The sequence below is a fragment of the Gobius niger genome, assembly GCF_951799975.1.
Source record: "Gobius niger genome assembly, chromosome: 16".
In the NCBI taxonomy this organism is placed as follows: domain Eukaryota; kingdom Metazoa; phylum Chordata; class Actinopteri; order Gobiiformes; family Gobiidae; genus Gobius; species Gobius niger.
In genome coordinates, this window is record NC_136867.1 from 5,200,890 (window position 1) to 5,227,454 (window position 26,565).

Sequence of the window (26,565 nt, forward strand, 5' to 3'; positions counted from 1 at the left end):
TTTTTCCCTCCCATTTTACTCTAATAATGTGAAAAGTTCTCTCTGATTTGTGTGATAATGTTTCTCAAAATCGTCTGTGCTGGGCCTGACGTTGCCTACCCCTGTTATAAATGATTCATAAACGTGTTATAAATGATGCATCTAGTATTATTTGGTGCTTTACAAATGAAATGTGCAGATATTCAGGGAGTGTAATTCGACGCAACATCCCTCTGAAACACTTCCGAGAACGCAGAAGAAGTCGCGGTCGCCAAGGTGCATTTTCTCCAGGAGTCGAGATCGCTCAAAAACAACGAGGCAAATTTTTTTCTCGATTCGCGTTTCATTCACGACGGTCTGTTCACATTCTTCTCGCGTGGCCCTTCCACTTCCAGGCAGGTAAACATTAAATAAACAAAAACAAACAAACGTGGTTAGTGCACAACAACACGTGCACATGCGTAAATCAACTCGACACGGAAGCATATAGCATTGCACGGGAATCTCAGTCCTTTGTCGATACGTCGGGGGGAGGAGGAGGAGGCTTCTCTGCACTTTCGAGAGAGAGATCAAGGCAAAAATGAGATTACATATCGAGTATTTCATCTTCCACTCAAAATGAAGAAACGCCCGGGGCTCGGATCGAGAATTCGAGGCTTTCGGAGTCGCAGATGGGAGGGGGCGAGTGCAGTTTTGGAAGGAAACGCACAGTAGATATGTTGAACTTCGTGTATGACCAAAATTCTACCGCAGAATTCGGACCCGACCCTCGATCTTTAAGCCACGGAACATTCTAGGTTACGTGTACGTTTCCTTCAAAAATCAGACACGACTCAAACTGATAAAGCAGATCTCCCTCTTCCGCTCATCTGCAAACCCGACGCCCGTGAAATTGCGCGACCGAGGAGCCCGAGAGCCGATTTCTCACACAACACTGACTTCAAAAATGTCCACCACTTTAAAGATCGGTTAATAATAATATCAAAAATACCGACAAACAGGCAAGAGAATGAATATCGATTGGTCACGGCAAATGTATGTACACGTACACATTAAGAAAAGAGCTGTCAGTGGAGCTGGGGGTCGGTTAGATAAGCCCCTGTGTCTGGGTGACGCCGGGAGGGAGGGTTGGGGGGCGTGGGGTTCACCTCTTCTTGGGCGCCTGGGTGGTGCGCGGGGGCGTCACCGGCCGGCCAGAGTTCACCCCCCCATACTGGTACTTGGCCTTCTTCTCCGACGGCTTGAGGATCTGGTGAGGGGCCGAGAGAGAAGGGGAGACCAGAGCGATGGGTTAGGAGGAACGTGGTGAGTTGGAACAGAGTTTAAAAAAAATATATATATACAGTATTTAGATTCATGGGCCGAAAGACAAGCTCGTTACACCGACTGTTGGGAAGAAACAAGACGAAGGGCCATTTGAGATCTTTAATCACGGGAAACTAAACCATCCATTTGTTTTCACTTAATCTGCGGCCGTGTCGCGGAGGAAACAGTCCGTGCTGAGATGCCAAGACTTCCCTATCCACGCACACTTCCTCCAGCGCTTCCAGGGGTGGATCCCAAATCGTTTTCCAGCTTAAAGAGGGGGTATTATGCTTTTTTCAATCACACAGCACCAGTCTATATCACACTACAATGATGACGAAACCTTCTGTTGGTCTGTAAATGCAGTAAATTAGAATAACTGCCTTGTATAAAATGTCTCTCTCAAAATGGCTGTAGTGAATGTCTTGAAATAGGCCTCTGTCTCTTTAAGAACCTCTGAGCCTTTCCGACACGCCCCCTCCACACGCTGTCTGTGGCATCAGTGGGGAGGGGGTTCTGCTGAGGAGCAGTGGTTGGTTACTCGGCTGGTGACGAAAGCTCGGAGGCGTCTCCAGGAGGTGGGGGCGTTCCTAGGAGGACTCAGGCAAACCTATCCCTATAATGGCCGCCATCAGAGTTTTTACAGATTACTCAAAAAAACGTGAATGTGCCAAGGCAACACTTCAGGCATGTTTTCAATGAGGGAATGACATAATAACATGATGTAAAGCTTGAAAAAGTCGATTTTGCATAATACCCCCCCTTTAAAGGAACATGCTACAGTTTTTCCATACTGAGATATGTTCTTACCTGAGCTTAGACGAGTTGATACATACCTGTCTGGTCTTTGTGCCCGTGGAAGAGTGTGGCAGCTTCCAACTTCACCCCCATTTGGAGCCATAGGAATACATTGGGAGAGGCCGAATGCTAACAACATCTTTGGTTGTTGTGCGTGACTGAGGGTGCGCACAAAGACTAGACAGATACGCATCAACTCGTCTAAGCTCAGGTAAGAACATATCTCAGTATGGAAAAACGGTGGCCTGTTCCTTTAAGGCCCATTTATGTCTCTGTTTGAAACGCATACGGACACGCACGACGTAGCTTTATGTCCATCTCCTGCACTTTGTTGATAGCAACATAACAGTACATGAGCTAACCACCGGGGGCACTAGTGTGCACAGCTCAACAGGTAAAGCAGAAACATTTTCTTGACTCTACTTCAGTAAGTAAGGCGTAAACAACATCGCATGTGGCACCATATTGGTTTGGTTCCAGCTCTTCATCTCTCGTTTGGGTAAAGTTTGCACGTCGAAAGAAGCCAGCTGAGGTGGCTAGGGCATCTGTTCCGGATGCCTCCTAGTTGTTCCAGGCATGTCCTAGTGGGAAGAGGCCTCATGGAAGACCCAGGACACGGTGGTGGGACTATGTCTCCGAGCTGGCCTGGTGTCGCCTCGGGGTCCCCCCAGAACAGCTGGAGGAGGTGTGTGTGGATCGGGAAGTCTGGGCATCTCTGCTGAGACTGCTGCCCCCGCGACCCGGCCCCGGATAAAGCGGAAGAAAATGGATGGAAGGTTTGTGAACCTGTTCTCGAACAATGGCCACAAAAACTATTCTGATTCTGAAGAAGATTGAAACCTTTCTGACAGCTTCCTCCTTGTTACTATATAGTCACTGGTGCAGTTTTTATGTTGAAAATGAAGTTACTGGTTTAAAACAGTGACTAATGCTTGCCACAGAGAGAGTCTTTGGGATGTCCTGGAGAAAGCTTTGCACGGTGGTCACACTCTCCCATCATCGGTGCAAGATCTTGGTGAAAAATGAAAGCAACACTGGATCTTTTGACATTGCAGAAGCTCATCGAACAAACAAATCATCCATGTGGACTCGCAGTTTCATTTATAAGCGCAAACAAAACTACACGCTTCTTTCATTTCGGCCATGTTGTTACAATAACAGGACAAATCAGAAGCAAAGGCATGTACTAGTGAGTTTCTCACTGTGTAAACAGCCTGTTGAACCCCTGCTACACCCTGTGCTGCGCTCCCTCCAGCCTGTTCGCTGCCCTCTGCATCGACACAGGGCTTCTATCAACTTTGAGCTCAAGTGTGAGAGAAAACAGAGACTCCTACTCTATGAATGCTGTAAGAAAGCTCTCACGCTGAATTACAAAACATCACGAATCATCACGAAATGACACTCTGTACGACCTCCATGAACTGAGGTTGAATCGTGACATTCGTGAAAGACTTTAACGTCTAAAAACATCCTCCACAAACATCACGAACATCACGAGCTGAGGATGTATTACTATTATGCTGAACCTTGTGAGATAAAACTCTATATAGAACCCTTCAGTGTTAAGCCTGAACAATCTTATATACACACTATGGAATATGTGGTGCTGCGATGGCACACAGAGGGACGACTGGAAGGATTGTGTGCGTACCTGGAAGGAGCACATGAGGGACTCGTCCACGCTCATCATGCCGCCCGCGTTGTCGAATTCGCCGCAGTAGTTGGGCGCCGAGAACAGTGTGACCAGTTGGCGTTTGGCAAAGAACTCGTATCCATCCTCCACAACCTGTTGGAAGGCACGCCGTTATTCCACAGCCCGAGGAAATCGATACGAGCGAAAACACTGCATCACGAGCCAAGCTTCAGGACACGTTAGCACTTGTTTGGTTTTTTTTACCCTTTTGACTTATGCGAACAGAAAACCCTGTTCATTTGTGTTAAAAACAGAAGCGTTTTCCATCTGACAGGCTTCGAGTCATGGAAATTGCACACCTTTTTAGGTTTGAAAATGCTATATTGATCTAAAAACAACTAAACCAAAATATCCTGCAGTTTCACTTCCTGGTTTTCATGCCTTCTCACCGCACGGATGAGCAAGCTTTGGTATAAAAACTACAAAGGCAGAAAACACCAATCAGCAGAACAATACTGTCAGAGAACAGTATTTAAAAGTATTAGTAGGGCTGGAAAATTGATTGAAATTCAATCATCCGGTTTACAGCATTTCTGTGGCAGAAGCAGCGCCTAGTTTTGAAGTTTGGGCGAGACAATGGAAGACTCTAGGTGTATTAATGATGTGTTAAATGAAATTGGAGGAAAGCATTTGTTTTTGTTTGATCTAGGGCTGTCACGGTATGAAAATTTTACCTCACGGTTATTGTGACCAAAATTATCACGTTTTTTGGTATTATCGCGGTATTTTTTTAAAAATGTGTCTTAATATGTTCAGTAAGCATTGATAGTCCTACACAAACTGAAATAGTTTCAAAAAAGTTTAACAGTGCTTGTTACATAAAAAAAAAATACAGACAAAGCCTTTTCAATCAAAGTAAAGGAACTATAACGATGTGTTGTTGATCGTTTCAAGGGTATTACATGTACTATTTATAGCGTTAAAAACGAAGATAAACCGTCTATATCAGGAAAATTGTTGTTTCCTTCCAGTGAGCTTTCGCTTTGCAGATTTGGGAAAATGCCATCATTATTAAATTCATAAAACTGCGGCGAGAGTGAATCTATTGCAATCTGCCACCGGGAGCCCCGTAACGCATTGCGCCATTGGTATCCGTGACACGGCTTATGCTGGCGGTGGCGCTGCAGCCGCACTATGAGGCGACTCGTTACATTCTCCCGCAAAGTCCCACATCAGCATTTCAGCTAAAACGCTAACGTTAACTTACTGCTATAGAGCTGTGGGAGACGGTCACGCTAACGTTAGCTTACTGCTATAGAGCTGTGACGGTCACGCAGGTGAGTCAGAGGTTCGAAGTATTGCTGCATTTGGAGACACTTTTTCCTGCACGCTCCGCAAACAGGAAAACTGTCTCTATCAACTGTCCTTCTTAAAATACCCAAAATATGTCCAGACTTCAGGCTCGGTCTCTGAGGCTGATAGATGCTGCGCGCTGTCGTGTCGGACATGATTCCAGCTTCGAGAAAGTTTTGTTTTGGTTGTAGCTACAGAGGCGCCTGCGCGGCAACTTCAGCAGATGAGACGGTGGCTCATGAGGCTCATTTTGCCTAAACCGCGGGCGCGGTAATCCACCGCTGCAAAATAGTTTTTCAAAAACAAGACGGTAATTATTATTGTCAACATTTTTACCGGGGTTTACCGCTACACCGGTAACTGTGACATCCCTAGTTTGATCTAAAGTTTGTAAAAAGGATCTAAGTTCATTTATTTATTCAGTTAATTTATAAATAAAAAATTGAGATTATCGGGATTAAGTTTTTTGCCATATCATCCAGCCTTTAAGAGACTAGATGCAAATTGGCCATTTTATGCTCACTACTGCCACCTCAGGTCATATGTTTTTCTCCCCCTACATGTCCCAGTCATGTCCTAATGTGTAGAATGAGCTCAGACCTGTTCACCACAACTGCCTCTAAAAACTGTTACTTCGGGTCCGAACAAAGTGCCGTCATGCACGAGCTTAATATAGAAGCTGCAGTTACGTGTAAGACCTGAAGTGGCAGTAGTGAGTATAAAATGAGCAACTTGCATCTAGCCCCTTTAATTTCAACATTTTAAACGGGGGCCAAGTCCGGGCAACCTAATCCGGCCCGCTGCTCATTTTCCATACAATTCTATTTTACACCAGTGACTGCATTGCTTTCACAGCGCATTCACATTGATTTGAGTTGTGGTGTGTTGGCGCCGTGACAATCACCTGCGAGCTCAAAAAGGAAACATGGAGCAAGTTTAAAAAATCTGTGGCTTCAAGGTAAAGGACGGCTGTTGATGTTGTTGCAAAGCTGATGAAATAATATTCTTCTAATTCATTTGACAAGATCACTTCCTTTCCCCATTGACTCCATCTGTATTAGTGGGAAATGTGAAGATAAGCTCACGTTCTGTGCGACCGTAGAAGTTACCGAGGAAAAGAGCAAAGTTGGTTTACACGTGGTTTAGACCTGACATGGCTAAATATTAACAGATAATTATAGTTCTCCCAAACACAAACACCAGCTATTCAAAACACATCATTTAGTGCTATGTACAGTCGGATAAAGTTGAGCAGAATAAGTCGAGTTATTGTTGGTGCCGCCCTCTGACTCAATTCAGGTTCCTCATGTGGCCCCTTGGGAAAATTAATTGCCCAGCCCTGGCATAGCAGCTGTGCAGGGTAAAGAAAACAGAAAAACATCGATTTGCTTTGCTGACTGTGTGGGCAGAGTGATGTGGGAGAGTAATGCAGAGTCTGCTGCAGCACAGTCCTCATCTTTCCTCATATTTTTAACCCATTTCCTTTCATCCAGTTTCATTTTGCAACTCATGTGTTATAACGGATGATGCTACTACGTACTTTAAAAACAAGGGATTACAGAGATTTCCACTTTTTAGAGTGAGTATGTCGACGATGAGCGGAGATGCAGACAACGCCCTGTTTGCAGTGTGCTCCTCTTTCATCGGAACAGCGCTGTCGTCGCGGCGCCGCTCACCTGGTGCGCTCGGCAGATGAGGTCCAGGTCGTGGCGGTTGAGGAACTTGCTGACCACGTCTGCCCCGAAGGTGAAGGAGACGCCGCGGTCGTTCTCCCCCCAGCCCTGCACGTCCTTATCCGGGTCGGACCACAGCAGGTCGCAGAGCAGGCCTGGGAGTGAGGGCGAAAAACAAAAGGACTTCAAAGTCGAGGTCGAGAACAAACAATCACTCAGCAGTGCCCCCTCGGGTCAAAGCAAAAGCGCATTCTCTTTTCATTGTCAAAAGCTGCACTTGCAAAAAAATAAAATGATAAAGTGTGACAGCTGGAAGCACAGTCCTCCATGCCAGTTGACCGGGCGTATTGATCTGTCATACACTCTTTCCAGTCCAGGCCCTATAGACAGAGACCTAACATACAACTCCATGTGCTGACGTGTTTGGATACCTGTGTCTGGGACATCTGTGGGCCTCATGATCCGACGAATCTGCTCCATGGACTGCAAATCGGGCGACAACCCTGAGACGGATTACAAAAAGAGAGGATTGGAATCGAGAGTGAAGGAAGCGGGTGTCCGGTCGGAGCCAGCCGTACCTCCGTGGCAGCAGAAGATCTTCTCGTCGATGATGGCGGCGATGGGCAGGCAGTTGAAGCAGTCGGTGAAGGTCTTCCACAGCTTTATGTTGAACCTGCGCTTACCTGGAAAACACATCATTAGAAAAGTATTAGGGGGGGATTATTTCAAACACTTCCAAATCACGTTTAACATTTCACTGGCTAGACAACGCTATATTTATCTAAAATGGTTCACAAAGTTCATAAAGCATCCTGGTTTTGTTGACACCCACACTCGTCGTAGAAGCCGTAGATGCGGTTGATGGAGGCGCACTCGTGGTTGCCCCTCAGGAGGAAGAAGTTCTCGGGGTATTTGATCTTGTAGGCCAGCAGCAGGCAGATGGTCTCCAGGGACTGCTTCCCCCGGTCCACGTAGTCGCCCAGGAACAGGTAGTTGGCCTCGGGAGGGAAGCCGCCGTACTCGAACAGCCGCAGCAGGTCTGTGTACTGCCCGTGGATGTCACCTGAAAACACCACAGGGGTTACATCATAGAGCGTTTTCTCATCCCTCTGCATTGAAGAAATATTAACAGAGGGAAAGTATCTGAAAATTGTAAGTGGAATCAGAAGGAAAAAGAGTTCTAAAACAGTTCTTGTAAGACAGTGGAAATATGCTTCAGGCCCTGACTCAGGCGAATGGGTGGATGAATTCATTACAACTCTCCCATTAGGAATACATACTTGTCAGATTAGAAATAAATCATAATTTTTTGATATATGGGGACCATTTCTGCAATTCTTGGGACGGACTGGTTCAACAAACTTGGACAATACGGAGAGCTGATTTCAACATGTCGGGTTTCAACAAGGTCATCATGATGAGACGACATAATCTACTTTTGTAATTAGAGTCAAAATTGAAGATTAAATTAAGCAATAATTGATTCAGAAATAATTGGTGCATCTTCTTTTGCCGAGCTGACAGCGTTTCGAACACACGCTATCTGGCCGACGACTTCGGCAATCCGGGTTAACGCTAAAACACTCCGTCCTCCAGGGAACGGGGGTCAGTCACGTCTTCCTTCGACATCGGGGAAGCTCATTACCGCTTCCTTTTATATCCACAAACGCTCTCGGTGGAGGAGTTCCTCAAATACTCGCTGAGGAGTCACGTCAGGTTGTTGTGGGTATGTTTGTTTGCAGGAGCGAGCGGGAACGCCTCTCATTGTCGCAGCGGGCTTTGGAAACGTATGATTAGAGGAAGCCACAGAGGGCAGAGGCTCGGCTATTCTGAGATTTAACTCCTCTGGCACATCTCTGTCTGCGGTCAACAGGACACGCTTCTTTGAAATGCTGGGGAATTCTAGCAACAACAAAAAACCCTGCGGCTTGTACACAAAAAAACATTCTTAGGCCCTGGCAAAGCGAGTGCTGCTGTTTGAGCTATTGAAAAAGAGCAGCATTAAAGTGAAAGTCCCTCTTCATTCCCTGCTCCTCAACTTTGCTGTTTCAATAAAGAGGGGGAGGGTTTACTTCATGAAGAATAGCCGCTGGAGAAGACTCAGTAATTACTCAAAGATGTGCTAGCGGCTCGAAACACGGCTTCAGGTCTGTACAACAAATATGACAACGTGTAACTAGTGAGTAAAAAGATGGATGTGACTTTTCAAACTCTGGAGCGTGAACACCACTATTGTCGGCCCCCGCCTGCCCGCGTGAGCTCCAACAGGTCAGTCAGGAGGCTACGGAGAATACACTGACGTGAGCCAGGCCGGCGTGCGCCATCAGAACCCGATCCGACTCAGCCCTGTGGTGAATTATTAAAGGTGTGGTATTGTTGGCGCTTTATCGTGAGCGCTGATGCTAGAAAGGTCTGCAATTAGACGGAGAGGTTAACCAGGGCTTTAAACAAAGGACAAAGTGGAGACGGGATACTCCACACTCGCACTAACACGACTGAGCAGATTCGGTGACGTCACACGGCGAGGTGAAGATGACGTGCAGGATTGTTACGATACTGTGGAGGAACTAAAATCTCTAATAATCACAGAGAAAAGGCTTCATGTTACGTCTTTGAAGCCTTCACTAGGCTATCTCACTGGAGACACGTGTTGGAGACTAGATGTCCCCTGGGATGGAGACTTTTTCTAATCTCCCTGTGGTCTCCGCATGATCTCTGAGAGTTCCCCAAGAGGTCTTCGTGGTCTCAAGCTGCTGTTTGTTGTCCTCAACCTTTGCGATGTTTCTGTGACGTCCCTCAAAGAGTCGCATGGAGTCTCTTTGAGATCTCCTTGAAATCCGACAGGTCTCGGAGACATTGCAGGGACGTCACAGAAACATCTCACAGGTTGAGGACAACAAATAGTGCTCACAACATTGCCACAGCTGCTTGAGACTTCTCGGAGACCATGTGGAGACTCAACTGAAATCTAAATAAACAAGGCATCTTTGTTTATTTATCCCGCGTATTTCGTACACAAGGCAACTCAAACCTGTACGTTTTCACCGAGACTACCTGGAGACTCTCCTCATTGACAGGGGACATCTCGGAGACATCTCCATGATTAGTAGCAACTCAAGTCTCCAACCTGTCTCCAACCGGTCAGGTAACCTGTCTCCAACCAGTCTCCAACCAGTCTCCAATCAGTCTCCAAGCCGGTGACATAGGCCTTTAGTATGTGTATGTGATCAGTTGGAGTTGCGGAGGCGTTGCCCCTCAAAGCAGCTCTCTCCAGGGGACAGGTCCTTTAGTCCTTGGAGTGGAAGCAGAACTTTGGCTGAATGGAGCAGTGGAGCGTCTCTGTGTACTCTGCACAATCAGCCGTGAGGACTTAGCGACACTGTAACCAGCTGAAAAAGGTCAGATTCGCTGATAATAAGCTCTTGGATGGTTCAAACAATCACTTGTGTCTTTTGTGTGCGGTTGTGTGGAGTGACTGAGCTCCTGTGGGGGAGTGAGGTTCAGTCTGCGGGCGCACAGCTCACTCTTACACTTCATCACTCGCACTTGTTTTAAAGGCGAAACGCTGAGTCATGCCAACGCCACATGCTCACTTTCATGGCCGCTAAATGGCCAGCCCAATTGTTTCTGTGGACAAGGGAATCTTTGGGGAAAATACAGGAAGAAAAAGCGTTTTCAAAAGGTCGTAATCTGGTCTGGGTTGTTTGATTGAATGAATGTGGTTCCACCGGCCTACCGCTGTCATAGCCCTGGCCAGTTGATAACCCAAGTTAGTAAGACCAACTACCGTAAATGCTCTAATATAGTCCGGGGCCTTTATTTACTCAAGGGCATCTAGGACCAGGCCTTTATTGGAACCAGGCCACAATTAGAGACAGGCCTTTATTTCTATTTGAGCAAAACGGACGACCAGGAAAATGAAGAAAAACGAGATTTGTGTCCATTTGCACCTAAAATATTAGGTTCATTTATTAATTAACATTTCAAACCCTCTCCCAGCGGCTGGAACATTGACGCCTTTTATTTTGTCGGGACAACAGGAAGTGTTTCGTTGCTGTTAGCGGAGCATTGACATCAATGTCACTGCAGGTTTCTGCTTCGTTTTTACCGCAGACCGGATTATTTGTTGTTATCTTGTGTAAAGGCGAGTTTAGACGGAGCGTTTGTGTTTGTGATCGATCATGAGACTGACCCGAGAGAAGACGAGACGCTCGTGCTGATGGGAGGAGTTATTTTGAAGCGTGGGACTGACCTGCACACGGAGCAGCTGGACGTGCTTTCAAGACGCGATGGTGACTTTATTAAAACCCTGGAGGATCACACAACATTTGTTGCCCTGTTTCCAAATATAGTCTCAGGAGGTTTGAAAAGTGGCTAAATCTGTGTCAAAGTTACGCTCGGATCAGCTCCTCCGCAGCGTCCCCCTCGGCCCGGGTTCCCGTTTGTTTACTTCCTGCACGTGAGTTATCATTTACACGAGTATGAGACAGATTCCTAACATGGGGAATATTTCTACCGCTATAGTTTCTAATAATAGCCCCGGCCTGTTTTAGAGACCGGCTTTAATTTGCCTCCACCAGCCGCGAACCCGGCCACTGTTAGAGACCCGGCCTCTAATGGAATACAGGCCAGTATTAGAGAATTTACGGTAACTTAACCTCCGCTGGTATTTTCTATAACATTTAATCTCATCTATCAAGCAGTGGCTTTGCAGGCGTTCTACAGTGGCATAGCTGCTTTAGAGAGAGCCCAGAGGCCTTCAACAACCTTCAAAATGCTCCATTAAAGCTAAAAAATATTCTGTAAATGACGGAGAGTCTTCAGTTAATCTACCCAGTGTGCACGCTGTATGATTTGGGTCTGAGACAAATGTCACAGCTCAAAAACTCAGGTCAGGGCTTACAGGGAGATTAACAATAAACAACCAAAAACAAGCTGCGACAGATATCAAGCTGCGCCTCACATCTCCACCAACACTGGTCACAGAGTGAGCCATCCTCTCGCTGCAGCTACAGTATGATCTCTGTCAGACGTGTTACTAACAGACAACGCCAGAGCAGATAAAGAGCCATGGATCCGTTATTCATTTGAACACATGCAAACCCTCCTTCAGATGTATATGTAGTCATACGTCATGTTGTTCTGAAAGCCTGAAAAAGCCTAAAAAGGAGGAAAACAGAAACCCATGAGCAACATTGAAGGAATGCTGAGCTCCACGTGCTGGACTGTGTGGCACCCATGCACCCTGGCAGCACAGTGAGTCGATTAGTGATGCGTGCCCGGGCTAAGGCAGGGCGAGCCTCTGTGTTACATAAGAACACAGTGAGCTGCACCAGAGCAACGGGCCTGTGGAGCTGGGGGCGTGCGGGGCCGGGCCGAGCAACTGTGGGAGGAAAGAAACTATGGCTACAGAAGCACAAACGGCAGAGGCCTGCGCAATTTATCACACGGCTCCGCACACCAGAACAATGCAGCAAGAGGAGGTTTTCACGTAATATGTCAGAATAAAAGCTGCAAACCCTAAACACTGGGGAAGTATTAACTACATATCCCTTTAACCTCTTACCACCCGCCTGAACCAAATGCATTCTGTCATCTTTGGCCATTATATAGGTCTGTGTAACACCTCATTTGAAAGCTAAGACCCACAAAACGGATCTTTTTCCTCGCGTTGTTGCTGTGTTGTGTCACCTTTTTTATGTTTTTTTTTTGGTCACATTTTTGTTGCATTTTTGTCACATTTTGTAGAATTTTTGTCATTTTTTTGTTGGATTTTTGTCATTTTTATATAGAATTTTTGTCACTTTTTTGTTGAATTTTTGTCACATTTTTGTTGAATTTTTTGTCACATTTTTGTTGAATTTTTTGTCACTTTTTTGTTGAATTTTTGTAATTTTTGTCACATTTTTGTCATATTTTTGTCACATTTTTGTTGAATTTTTGTCACATTTTTGTCATATTTTTGTCATATTTTTGTCATATTTTTGTTGAATTTTTGTCACATTTTTGTTGAATTTTTGTCATTTTTTTGGTTGAGTTTGTGTCACATTTTTGTTGAATTTTTTGTCACATTTTTGTTGAATTTTTGTTACATTTTTGTTGAATTTTTGTCACTTTTTTGTTGAATTTTTGTCACATTTTTGTTGAATTTTTGTCACTTTTTTGTTGAATTTTTGTAATTTTTGTCACATTTTTGTTGAATTTTTTGTCACATTTTTGTTGAATTTTTGTCACATTTTTGCTGAGTTTTTGTTACTTTTTTGTTGCGTTTACATCCTTGTTTTCTTCTCATCTTTTTGTGGCTGTTTTGGTGCTTTTTTCCCAAGAAGCTTTTTGATTAGGGTAAAGCCGAACTGGAGAAAATGGGATCCGTTCAGGTGGGAGTTAAGAGGTTAAGCTCCTTTAAGCAGTCTATAGTACGCATTAGATCGCACTAGTGTGAGCCCATGTCGCCCTTCAGTAACGGTGGCAGCAGTTCCTCAGCTAAAAGTCGGACTAAAGTCTCTTTAAAGGTGCATTATGCAACTTTTTACGTGACAAAATAAGTGATTCATCTTTTTGTGACCCACTTTCTGTATGAGTGGCTAATATTGCACCTTTACTTTTGATCACGGTGGCCTCTATGGCGCTATATAAATAAAGATCTTCTTCTTCTTCTCTACAGCGCCAGGATCAATTGTTTTGTAGGTTTTCTGGTTATAGGGTCCGTCAGCAGAGAAAACCTTTTGAAGCCACATAAAAAGTTCCATAATGCACCTTTAATGCTCAATACTGGGCTCAGGTGATTGAAAAGCAGAGGTTCCACTAGATATCAGCAATTAACAAGATTTACAGGACATAAAATAACTGATTGAAAATTGTGTCATATAATCAACAACAATGGAATTTCAACATAGCACATCTAGCCTATTTTTCTTCTTTTTCTCCAGTCTTTTTTCTTGTCGTCCTTTTTGGCTGAATGAAATGATATTATTACATTATATTAAATCTGTTGTATAGATCTACCCCATCCGGGACATGGTGAACACACAGAAAAAGGACCATGGGCCGTGTCCTCCTCACAAACACTGATTCAGCGGTGATTTGTTCACTGATCGGACACTGACCACAGATCTTGAGCGGCGCCTCCAGCTCCAGCAGGATGGGCTGGCTCAGGAAGATCTCCCTGGATTTGATGCACAGGCCCCGGACCTCGGCCTCCGTCATCTGGACGATCTTCCCCGGGCGACATCCCCGAACTGCAACGCAAGACGCACAGTCACACTCACAGGCAGCGTGCGGACTGTGGCACGGGGCTCACAGGCACACCCATATTAAAGGGGACTTCACCACATTTACAGGATTTTTACACCACGGCTTCCACAGACAACAGCATGCTAATGTCCACTCGGCCCCCAGCAGTGCGTCCTCAATGATCCATGATTGATTATGAATGGTAGGGCTGCTTGATTATTGAAAAAATAATAATCACGATTATTTTTGTCATAATTGAAATCACGATTATTCAAACGATTATTTGTTGCCTTTAAAAAAAATCCATCAAAAAAGTGACAAAAATCCAGCAAAAAAATGACAAAAAAAACATTTAAAAAATGACAAGAATCCATCAAAAAAGACAAAAATCCATCAAAAAAGTTACAAAAATCCACCAAAAAAAATGACAAAAATCCACCAAAAAAAATGACAAAAATCCATTAAAAAAAATGACAAAAAAACATCAAAAAAAAGACAAAAATCCATAAAAAAAGACAAAAATCCATAAAAAAAGTTACAAAAATCCAGCAAAAAAATGACAAAAATCCATTAAAAAAAATGACAAAAAAACATCAAAAAAATGACAAGAATCCATCAAAAAAGTGACGAAAATCCATAAAAAAAAGTGACAAAAATCCATCAAAAAAAGTTACAAAAATCCATCAAAAAAATGACAAAAATCCATCAAAAAAAATGACAAAAATCCATAAAAAGACAAAAATCCATCAAAAAAGTTACAAAAATCCATTAAAAAAAATGACAAAAAAACATCTAAAAAAAGACAAAAAAACATCAAAAAAATGACAAAAATCCATCAAAAAAAAAAAAGACAAAAAAACATCAAAAAAGTGACAAAAATCCAGCAAAAAATGAAAAAATCCATAAAAAAATGACAAAAAAACATCAAAAAAGTGACAAAAATCCATAAAAAAAAAGACAAAAATCCATCAAAAAATTGACAAAAATCCATCAAAAAAAAGTGACAAAAATCCAGCAAAAAAAGACAAAAATCCACAAATTAAAAATTAGAAAAAAAAACGTGAAAAAAAAATTGAATTTTTTTTTTTTTGAAAAAAATGGGAAAAAAAATTAGAATCGATTTTTTGCGATTATGCTAATTTTGTAATCGTTTATTGTTGTAATCGAAATCGTAATCAAATTTCGATTAATTGCACAGCCCTAATGAATGGTTCTTTATATAGAATGAGGAGATGAGCTGGCAGCACGAGCACCATCTACCCAGACGAGGGCCTCATGCTGGGCACCGAGCAGTCCAGTCACACACAAGAGGAGCTTTAGCCCCGACTTTGTCCCTGGTTTTCCTTTCTCACACATTCTTCTCAGAACAACAGTGTGAACGGCTTAACAGAAACACAGGTGCCAGTCTGGTATTGGGGAAAAAAAGTTTAGGTACTACTGTTATCGAAAGCAGGAACCGAAAAGAAAATACTAATCAAAGTTTTGATGCTGTTGCCAATTTTTCCCCCAAACTGCCCAATGTTTGCACCAGTTTTCCCAATTTTCCCCCCCACACTTTTATTACTAATATTTTACCTATTTATCCCAATTTTTTTCCCTAACTTTTACCCAATTAATTCCCATGTTTTTCCCTATTTTTGCCCCATTTTTTAACACAATCTTTTCTTATTCTTGCCAGAGTTTCTCCCCATTTTTCGCACATTTCTTGACACTGGAGATGCACCCGATATTGTAAATTTGCAGATCTTCCAAACATCGTTCTGTTTTCTGGTCCTAGACGACAAATATTTTAGTATAGGTATCGAAAAAAGTTCAGGTGTCAGTATCGGAAAAATACTAATCAAATCAAAAATACTAATCAACTATTTACGGCTAATAAACAAAAAAAAATAGATATCTCTTAATCGAATGAATGTCACTTTTGGCTATTGTGATGCTTTTGGATATAGGTAATGTAATATGAGGCTGAAACTGTGACAACCTGCTCTGTGAAGAGGGTGAGATCTGACACGGTGAAGCCGGCCTCTCTGGTGAGCTGTTAATCCAACGCTCCATTATTAACACTAGACCTTTCGCTGCAGGAGTGTGACAGACGATTACACACTTCAGACGTCAACGGGCCAAAGACTGGAGAGGCATCACTTAGAACTGCTCAGAAAATGACTGAATGTGGAGGAAAGGCTGTCGAACATAATGGTGCTTAAACAACCTGTCGGTGTCCTGAAATGTGGAACTGAACATTTGGCGTATTTGTTTGGTTTAGAGTTGAAAAGAACGCTTGTAGGGCTGATGGAACATTATCCTCTCTACAGTTCTCTCCTGATTGGAGTTCTGGAGCTAAGTGCAATCACCGGTTTTTCACCAGCTTTTTGTTGAATTTTTGTCACATTTTTGTTGAGTTTTTGTCACTTTTTGTTGAATTTTGTCATTTTTTGTCATTTTTTGTTGAGTTTTTGTCATATTTTTGTTGAATTTGTGTCACTTTTTGTTAAATTTTTGTCTTTTTTTTGTTGAATTTTTGTCATTTTTTTGTTGAATTTTTGTCACTTTTTGTTAAATTTTTGTCTTTTTTTGTTGAATTTTTGTTAAATTTTTGTCACTTTTTGTTGAATTTTTGTCATTTTTTTGTTGAGTTTTTGTCACTTTTTGTTGAATTTTTGTCACATTTTTGTTGAATTTTTGTTAAATTTTTGTCTTTTTTTTGTTGAATTTTTGTTGAATTTTTGTCATTTTTTTGTTGAATTTTTGTCATTTTTTTGTTGAGTTTTTGTCACATTTTTGTTGAATTTTTGTCACATTTTTGTTGAATTTTTGTCGTATTTTTGTTGAGTTTTTGAGTGCGCGCAGGAGAAAATCAATCTGGTGAAAAAGCTAAAATACTGTTATGTAGACGAGTAAACTTGTGAGAGGCACTCTGGACTAAAAGAGTATTGTGCTGAAGAATCTTAAATACCAGAAAACCACAATTGCAACTGGGTCGGAGGCACCAATACACACTAATATAATCATGAAGAAGAAGCTAACAGGCTAACGGGCAAAGCTAATTGCGGGCTAGCACCACTTAAACAGTATTTACAGCCAAGTTTGAGTGAAAAAAAATGATCTCCATTGTGTGATTGGAAGTACAATATCCCTCTCTCGCTTTGTCTTTTCTGTCAGCGTAGTATTTACTCTCACGGACAATTAATGAGTAAAAAAACGTAACAATACATTGAAAAACTTTGATCCGCCTGACGCCTTGTAACACACAGCAGGGTATCTCACAAAACAAAAGATATTTTCCTACGATTTGGGCATTTCATCCACCAAACCACTGATGTCTGTCCCTAAAATCGAAGGTTCCTGAAGATGTAAGATTACTGCGGTCATGTGTTCGAGCGTGGACGTAAATAAGATCAGATTTGAATAAATGAATGTACTTGACGACTCATATATGCGGTTCGGTGTGGATGGTGGTCTTATTCTTTTTTCTAGACGGAGGGCGGATTAATAAATGCCCTTCTATTGCGATATTGACACATTTTTTTGCAAACACACCCATTATTTGCCTGAGGAAGACCTTGTCGGGTCGAAACATTGCAATTTAAATAAACCTTCCCCAAGGATTTGATGGTGTGCAGGAATTCCGTTATTAGACTTTGAGCCTTCATCCTTACTCACCCATCTCAAATCAATGTGCGAAGTCTCCTCACATTTTTCTGCAAACACAGCCTAAAAAGGAAACTAATAAATGTGCACAGTCGCTCTGAGAGGGTGCGCAACATAAATGTGTGTAAACTTTTTTTTTTTTTTTCGGAAAAGGCTAATTCGTAACAGTTAACTGGTTACACACAAACTACACCAAACCAAAAATGCCCCCAAGGATAAAGTTCAAGTTCCCTAAAGTTCAGAAGAGTTTTGTAAAGACTACAAGATATTATGGCATGGTTGTTTACTACTCCTCATTCTAAGTGTCATGTACTTTAAATGAAGTGAATAGGGATGCATGATAATATCGGCCGCCGATAATTATCGGCTTTTTGGCGCCATCCCCGATAAAGCCGCTAAAAAAAATGTGGCCGATAATTAGGCCCGATAATTATAAGCTCAAATGACATTGAATCTGCGGCTCCAGCTCGCTGCCTTTCTCTCGGCGGCGCCGCCCCGCTCGTCCTGCAGCCCGGAGCTGCTGCAGACTCAGGACAGCACATTTACAGCAGCAGATATACGCTCTCCACGGCCGACTTCTGCACGGTATTAGCTGAAAAATACGACGAGTGTTCCAGTGAATCAGTGTTCCAGTGAAACAGCTGTGCAGGCGCTCTCCGTGAAGGAAGAGGTTTTTGACTTTTTACATCGAAGTCACTTCAACATTAGCACCGCAACAAAATGAGAAAAAGACGAGGAAATGCGAACCTCTGACTCACTCACGTGAGTTACTGGAACAGAGCCGGGCGTAAACCCATGTATTATCTTGGTATTTCTGATAAAATAAACACGATAGCCCCGCGATTGAAGCGCTATGAACGAGAGAAGTTTTACATTGATGAAATGAGCCGCGCTGCTCGTCACAACTGCATAAATGAGCCCAGTGCAGGAGAGAGTCTTGTTTTTGTGCTGTAGTATCGAATTATTAGTCAAAGTTCAATCTGTCACAGATTTGGCATCACTTCTCTCTCATGTCAGAGACGCCTCTAGACTCAGTGAAATACTGTAATACTGTCTATATTCCAGTATTGTAAAGAAGAATTCATTAGTATGACGTCAACAAAAAGAAAAATACTAGGAAGGAAGTAGTAGTGGTAATATTCTTCTTTTTTTTTAAATATGATGTGCCACAGATGAACAGAGACAGACCTGCTCAGATGATGGAACTGTAAAAAAACAGAGCTTTAGAAAAAGGTGGAGACTCAAACCAAAGTAAAACTCATTATTTGATTTATATTTATACACTTGTATATTGCTTGGTAGAGTTAATACATTTTGGGCAGAACTGTTACATAGAGTTCTTGTCACAAAATAAAGTGCAAATATACATACATAATTATCGGTGTCGCTGTCGGTTATCGGTATCGGGACATGCGGAATTATCAGTTATCGGTTCAAATTGGCATTATCGTGCATCACTAGAAGTGAATCAAATGTCGACCACCGATTCCAAAACACAGCACTGGGAAAGGCACGAGCGGCCATCACAACTCATCCACAAAAGCAGAGTAGGCGTCGCAACATTTCTTTTTGCCTCTTTAACTTAAGGCTTTTAGGAGATGGCATTTCATCACGCTGAGTCACGCATTAGCGATGGACACTCTGCCAAGGACAAGTCTTTGTGGTCCGCTGTGACACAAAAAGACATCTCTGAAAAGCCGAGGAAAAACAAGTAAACATCACAAGTGTGCTCTCATATCCCTTTGTTTACTAGCCGGGCAAACCACACCCACTTCTTTTCTGCGGGAAAATGGCTCCATCACCAGACTAACTTCCCTGCAGGGAATGGATCACAAACAAATAAAGTCAAGTGTAAATCGGGTCCGGATGGATATTTTCTGTGAAGTGGAAAAAACAGCAGTCGTAGGTAGCGCTAGTTAGCCGCTAGCACGATGCTAACATGAAGCATCCTGTTAGCATTCTCCGTTATTTATGTGTTTATAGGCTGTTGAACCCCTTTGCCCCTCCCCGTGTCTTTGTATCTTTATTTAGTAGAAAACTAGATTCAGAATTCAGAATTTGTTAACCTCTTAACTCCCGCCTGAACCGAGAGGATCTTTTTCCTCACGTCATCAGATAGATTTTCCATCATTTTTTTGTTGGGTATTCAACTCATTTCTTTAACTTTTTTGTTATTTTTTTGGTCATTTTTTGTCACATTTTTTGTCATTTTTTTCGTCAATTTTTTGTCACATTTTTGTCTTTTTTTTTTGTCATTTTTTGTCATTTTTATGTCAAATTTTTATCACATTTTTGTCATTTTTTGTCACATTTTTTTCAATTTTTCGTCAATTTTTTATCAAATTTTTGGCTTTTTTTTGTCAAATTTTTGTCATTCTTATGTCAAATTTTTATCACATTTTTGTCATTTTTTGTCACATTTCTGTCATTTTTTTGTCAATTTTTTATCACATTTTTGTCTTTTTTTTGTCAATCTTTTTGTCATTTTTATGTCAAATTTTTATCACATTTTTGTAATTTTTTGTCAAATTTCTGTCATTTTTTCGTCCATTTTTTATCAATTTTTTGGTCACATTTTTGTAATTTTTTCGTCAATTTTTTGTTAATTTCTTGTGACATTTTTGCCACTTTTTCATCAACTTTTCGTCACTTTTTTGTCAATGTTTTCTCACTTTTTTGTCACATTTCCATCATTGTTTTCGTCTCAGTTTTGTTGCCATTTTCACAGCTTTTTTTCCAGAAGCTTTTGGACTGGGGTAAAGCCAAACCAGAGAAAATGTGCTCGGTGCAGGTGGTTGTTAAGGGGTTAAAGTAGTCGTTAAATAATTAGAGAAAGTTTAGATTTTTCTCCAAAATTGTATTCCCCCTTAACTGTTTTCAAACATGACCATATATGGGCGATTCCAGACGTGGGTAAAAAGTTACGCAGTGTGGCTTTAATCTTGCTAATCTTAGTCGCTGTTTATGTCACTGCTCTACAGGTTAATGCTGAATTTGGAAAATAAATTGTGTAAAATATGAAGACATTGCCGCACGGTTCTTTTTTTTTTATCATTATCATACCTGCCAGACACTGAGAGACATTTTTAAGACTTTCTATATGTTGCATCTTGAGGTCCCCGCCCCTCTTTCTCACATTCCCAGTTCAAAATAATAAAATAAATAATGGGAATCCCACATACGTAGTAGAGTCAATCCCCCTAACCGCAGCACACCGAACAGCCCAACTGTTACCGACACTATAGTGGCACATTTCCCCGGAGGAGAGCTCCAGATCAGTGTGAAAACTGTAGGCGTTGACCGCTGCCAGTGTTTATAAACACGGCCAGAGCTAACGGTACCGTTAGCAGTTAGCCGGGGCTGCTACGGGCTAACGCTAACGATACTACGGCTTCTTTCAGCCGGGGCTTCGGAGAAAAGACCGCACTGCCACATGCACACAACAGGTTTAGTGCTCAGCCACACGTCAGTCTGTCTGATATCAGAGAGAGGAAATGAATTCACCTTCCAAAAGCCGAGAGATGAGGCTGTCCACGTTCAATTCACCCTCCGCCATCTTCATACACTGATGATGAGCAGAGCGGGACCGTTCCCCTGTGAGACACCGGGGGGCGCTGTTGGGCAGTGGCACTTTCACGTCATTTCGGCCCGCTTTACTTTACTTACTTTACTACCATGTCACTGGAACCAAAGTCTGTTTCCTTTACTTTCTGTTTTAATATATGCTTTTATTATTCGTATACTGCAGCTCAAGATGTTATGTAAAAGAAGTAAATAAAAATAAAAACAATAATAAAAACAATGAAAAAAAATAAAAATACTTTACTTTACTACTCTTTGGCCAAGTGTCGTATCCATAGCTGTAAGTACCTCAACCAAAATACAAAACTTGTTGTATTTGAATCACTATTGTCCTCTTACGTGACCTCCTTGAATTATTGCACAAATGCCAAAGCCCTGAAGACCAAAGTTTGTATGCATCGAATTTGCACTGTAAAACTATTTATTTTTGTTTACACTGAAAACTGAAGCCTTGCACACCTGAGCCTCGAGCCTTGTTTTTGTGAAATATATATTTTTCAATAAAAAAATTAATAGAATACATAATAATAACAACAAAAAAAGTATAATAACCAAAAAATTAATTAAAAAAAATATACTTTACTACTCTACTTTGCTTTTCAGTTTTGGCCTCTCTCTATTTTCAAGTGACGCCAAAAATGTTATGATATGGAGATTTTACTTTGCCAATAGTTCAATCCACTTAGAAAAAAAAGTACTTTGGAACAAACTTTGTATGCAACTGCCACAATTTCCACAGATTAAAACATTGAGTCTGGTCAATGGGGGCCTCAAATTTTACATTCATATTTTGTCTACTGCTGTTGATGTTTGTTTTTGTTTCCTTACCATTGTTGGTATATTGTCTGTTACCATAGTATATAGATAAGATGTAACAGGGAAGCTCAGTGTGAATATGATTAATATTAATGTATTAATGGGGGTGGGATTAAATAAGCGTTCTTCTTCCCACCCCCTTTCAAGCAAAATTGGAGCTTGCTTTCTTATGTTTTTTTAATGTTTTTATGTTGCCTGAAATACATAAATGACAATAAAACTCACTGCCATATATTACAAGAAAAGCACACACCTCCAAGACTATTACAAAGACTTCAATGAAATCCTCTGAAGCACTAAAATTACTAAATTAACTAACTAAATTATTAATTAAGTAAATAATGAACTAAATTACCTTTTTTATCTATTTGTTCATTAGTTTGCTTCTTGTCTACTATTGTCATTTCATTACAGTCAGATTAGTTTTGTTGATATGAACTCCCTTTTTTCAGACGTCTTTGATGATTGTTGTAATATCTTTCGAGACGATTGACTGCGCATGATTCTTTTTATTCAGCACTTTATTTTAATGGGAAAGTATCACATACAAAACAGGAAACGTGCTGGGAAATAAAACAATAACTTGTTTTTTTGCAGACATAACATACGGTAAGATAGGACTGAAATACATACAGTAATACAAATATTGTGTTATTTATTGAGGGTTTGTTCACTTGGTCATATCCAGCATAATATAATTAGTTAAAAAATAATAATAATAATACAACTCATCTGATTTAATATGATCTGTTCAATATGTACAGCGATTGCGACAAAATAAGTTAGTATAAAATGTGTTGGCCTTCACATAATCTAAGAAATCAAATCATTGTTCATTGCTGTTAACCCCTTAACTCCCACCTGAACCGAGCACATTTTCTCCAGTTTGGCTTTACCCCAGTCCAAAAGCTTCTGGAAAAAAAAGCTGTGAAAATGGCAACAAAACTGAGATGAAAACAATGATGGAAATGTGACAAAAAAGTGAGAAAACATTAACAAAAAAGTGACGAAAAATTGATGAAAAAGTGGCAAAAATTGACAAAAAAAATTACCAAAAAATGACAAAAAATTGACAAAAAAATGATAAAAATGTGACAAAAAATGACAAAATTGTGACAAAAAAATGACAAAAATCTGATAAAAAATTGACGAAAAAATGACAGAAATGTGACAAAAAATTACAAAAACGTGATAAAAATTTGACAAAAAAATGACAAAAAAGAAAAATGAGTTGAATACCCAACAAAAAAATGATGGGAAAAAAATCTGATGACGTGAGGAAAAAGATCCTCTCGGTTCAGGCGGGGGTTAAGAGGTTAAACCTGCTGCAGATCTCACATAGAACCTTTGATTGTTACGGCTGCCTGGTATAAAAGTACATTTCCGTTTCAAAACATAGTTCCTCTCATTTCCAGTGCTTTTCCTGTCTTTTTCTCGTTTTTGGCTCGGCAGGAGAGGACGAGCCACGTGGCCCCGCAGCCGAGGAGCAGACCCGCTACCCCCAGCACGGGAGACAGCCACACGGGCACGGCGCTGTCGGGGCACTTCGGCGGGTCCGGCGGGGCGGTGGAGGGGTCGGGGAGGGCCGGGGTGGTGCTGGAGAGAGGCGGCGGTGTGGAGGTAGTCTCAGAAGGCAGGCTGTTGACTTTGGTGAAGATGTATGGATGCTCCTGGAAACGTAAAGGAAACACGTGCCACTCAAACACAGGCTAGTATTATCTTTAATATCACAGCGTCTGACTTTTCTCACCTTTGTGGGGCACTTTAAGTCATTTCTGGCATCGGTGAAATTGTTGAATGTCTGTTTCTTGCCCACCGGCTCCAGCTGAAATGTAAACAGAAGCGACACTTACTCTGCTGTGAACACTCTGAGCCAGAACACACGTGTCATAAAGCACTGAACGTAAACCCAAACAATTCACTAAAACACCTTAACCTCTTAACTCCCACCTGAACCAGATTACATTTTCTCCAGTTTGGCTTTACCCCAGTCCAAAAGCTTCTGGATAAAAGCTGCGAAAATAGCAACAAAACTGAGACGAAAACAATGATGGAAATGTGACAAAAAAGTGAGAGAACATTGACAAAAAAGTGACGAAAAATTGATGAAAAAGTGGCAAAAATATGACAAAAATGTGACAAAAAAATGACAAAAATGTGATAAAAAATTGACGAAAAAATGACAGAAATGTGGGAAAAAAATAACAAAAATTGGATAAAAAATTGATGAAAAAGTGGCAAAAATATGACAAAAATGTGACAAAAAAATGACAAAAATGTGATAAAAAATTGACGAAAAAATGACAGAAATGTGGGAAAAAAATAACAAAAATTGGATAAAAAATTGATGAAAAAATGACAAAAATGTGATAAAAATTTGACAAAAAATGTGTCAAGAATGTGACAAAAAATGACAAAAAAGTTACAAAAATGAGTTGAATACCCAACAAACAAAATGATGGGGAAAAAATCTGATGACGTGAGGAAAAAGATCCTCTCGGTTCAGGCGGGAGTTAAGAGGTTAATCATTAGAAAACGCAATTTACAAACACAAGTAACCTAATATTTGACAACTTTACTATCATGCTTTTAGTTGCGTTTTCAGACGTTCCTGTGATTGGCTAAAACAACGGGCGCTTAATCCAATCAGCTGGAAAAACACTTTCTTCACAATTTAAACAGGAGCCGATATATATCGATTTGAGGCTGTTCCAGATTGACATTACTGCACTGTAAGATTCAGAGCATACACGCTATGCCAGGACAGACAACATAACATTGTGCTATTACTTTTACCTGGTTTGTAAAAAGAAGTTCAATTCACTTTAACTTGTAATAACATTAACAAAATGGAGAAACATACTTTTTCCCCCTGCTATCTTGTTCTTTTTTTGTTAGAACAAGTAATATTGATCTAAAACTGCTAAAACGAAACATCCAGCAGTTTCACTTCCTGATCCTTCCCGTGAGCTACCATAAACTCCTCCCTCCTCCTGCTCCCCTCCGATTCACAGCTTTTTCAATAAAAAGACAAACAAAAAGGTCAGAGTGGTGAAGCGATGGCGAGTGTTTTCACTTCACGATGAAAGCGTTAAAGTGATAGTCTGGAAGTATAAATGTTTTACAAATTTGATAAATTGTACAAAATCGACCACCTGATCTTGCATTTTGATGCCAAGTAAGTAATCATGTATATACAGTACACTACAGGCCAAAAGTCTGAGGTCACCCCGGCCAGTTCTATAGCTTCTATGCTCAGTGCACCAGTTTTCAGCAGTGCTAGCACCATTGCACAAGGGTTTTTTAATCATCACTTATCCTTTAAAGGGGGGGTATTATGCAAAATCGACTTTTTCAAACTTTACATCATGTTATTATGTCATTCCCTCATTAAAAACATGCCTGAAGTGTTGCCTTGGCACATTCACATATTTTTGAGTAATCTGTAAAAACTCTGATGGCGGCCATTTTAGGGATAGGTTTGCCTGAGTCCTCCTAGGAACGCCCCCACCTCCTGGAGACGCCTCCGAGCTTTCGTCACGAGCCGAGTAACCAACCACTGCTCCTCAGCAGAACCCCCTCCCCACTGATGCCACAGACAGCGTGTGGAGGGGGCGTGTCGGAAAGGCTCAGAGGTTCTTAAAGAGACAGAGGCCTATTTCAAGACATTCACTACAGCCATTTTGAGAGAGCAATTTTATACAAGGCAGTTATTCTAATTTACTGCATTTACGGACCAGCAGGAGGTTTCATCATCATTGTAGTGTGATATAAACTGGTGCTATGTGACTGAAAAAAGCAGAATACCCACTCTTTAACACGATAAACTAACACAATGTACCATGAAAACACTGGAGCAGTGCACCTTTGAACACCTATGAAGGTATTCCAGTAAAAGATAACTTCTGATTCATTTCATGTCATCCTCATTAAAAAAAAAAAGATCTTTTCTTTACAAAAAATAATATATACAGTATATGCACTACTGCTCAAAAGTTTGGGGTCACTTAAAAAGTCCCTCCTTCCCGGATCTCAGGAACTAATCTAGTCTAGTATCCTCTCGCGTCGACCAATGAGACGAGATTTTCCTAGGAACCATCCTCTCGAGTCCAATCAGGAGGGAGGGGGAGGAGCTTGATCATTTACTTTTGAAAATTCCCTTCCTTCTCTCCTCATTTTGCAAACAAAGAAGGGCTTTCTGGTTAAAGAGGAATTTCATTGTTTACTTAAAAATGTCACTCTATCCCTCCTCACTTTGCAAACTTACCGACCATCACTTTAAGCTCAGCAAGAGATGGAAAGGTAAGGACAGCACTTCCTGGATAGGTGGGATCTCAGGAGGAGCTGCCGGCGGGGGTGCTAACTACAGTCACTGGTGAAGATCCAAAGATTACTCAAAGATGTGCAAGTGAATCGAAACACAACTCCAAGAATGTTTCGGATGAGAGAATAACTTGGTAACTGTGGTAAAAAGCTGGAGGTTTTGACATGCATTTCCAGATTTTTAGACCTTCACTTTTGCAGGTGGCCCGGTGGCTCCTGGAA

General features: G+C 41.3%; 2 protein-coding genes across 2 annotated transcripts in view; both read right to left on the bottom strand.

Annotated features, from left to right (window-relative positions):
- Positions 1-838: 838 nt before the first annotated feature.
- Positions 839-21,233, bottom strand: LOC306975617 (serine/threonine-protein phosphatase PP1-beta catalytic subunit-like). The gene is made up of 8 exons (XM_079573223.1): positions 21,127-21,233; positions 13,848-13,979; positions 7,574-7,804; positions 7,320-7,424; positions 7,173-7,244; positions 6,745-6,896; positions 3,734-3,868; positions 839-1,228 (listed from the first exon to the last, which is right to left on the bottom strand). Exons 1-8 carry the CDS (start codon positions 21,182-21,184, stop codon positions 1,124-1,126), a joined length of 990 nt encoding a protein of 329 aa, XP_079429349.1. The 5' UTR covers positions 21,185-21,233; the 3' UTR covers positions 839-1,123.
- Positions 21,234-23,364: 2,131 nt separating this feature from the next.
- The window catches only part of plb1 (phospholipase B1), a 35,787-nt gene continuing 32,586 nt past the window's right edge, over positions 23,365-26,565 (bottom strand). Inside the window, exons 40-41 of the mRNA XM_079574208.1 lie at positions 23,771-23,845; positions 23,365-23,690 (exon numbers count right to left, since the gene is read on the bottom strand). Coding sequence (XP_079430334.1) covers positions 23,409-23,690; positions 23,771-23,845 — 357 coding nt within the window. The 3' untranslated portion in view covers positions 23,365-23,408. The remainder of the gene's footprint in view (positions 23,691-23,770; positions 23,846-26,565) is intronic.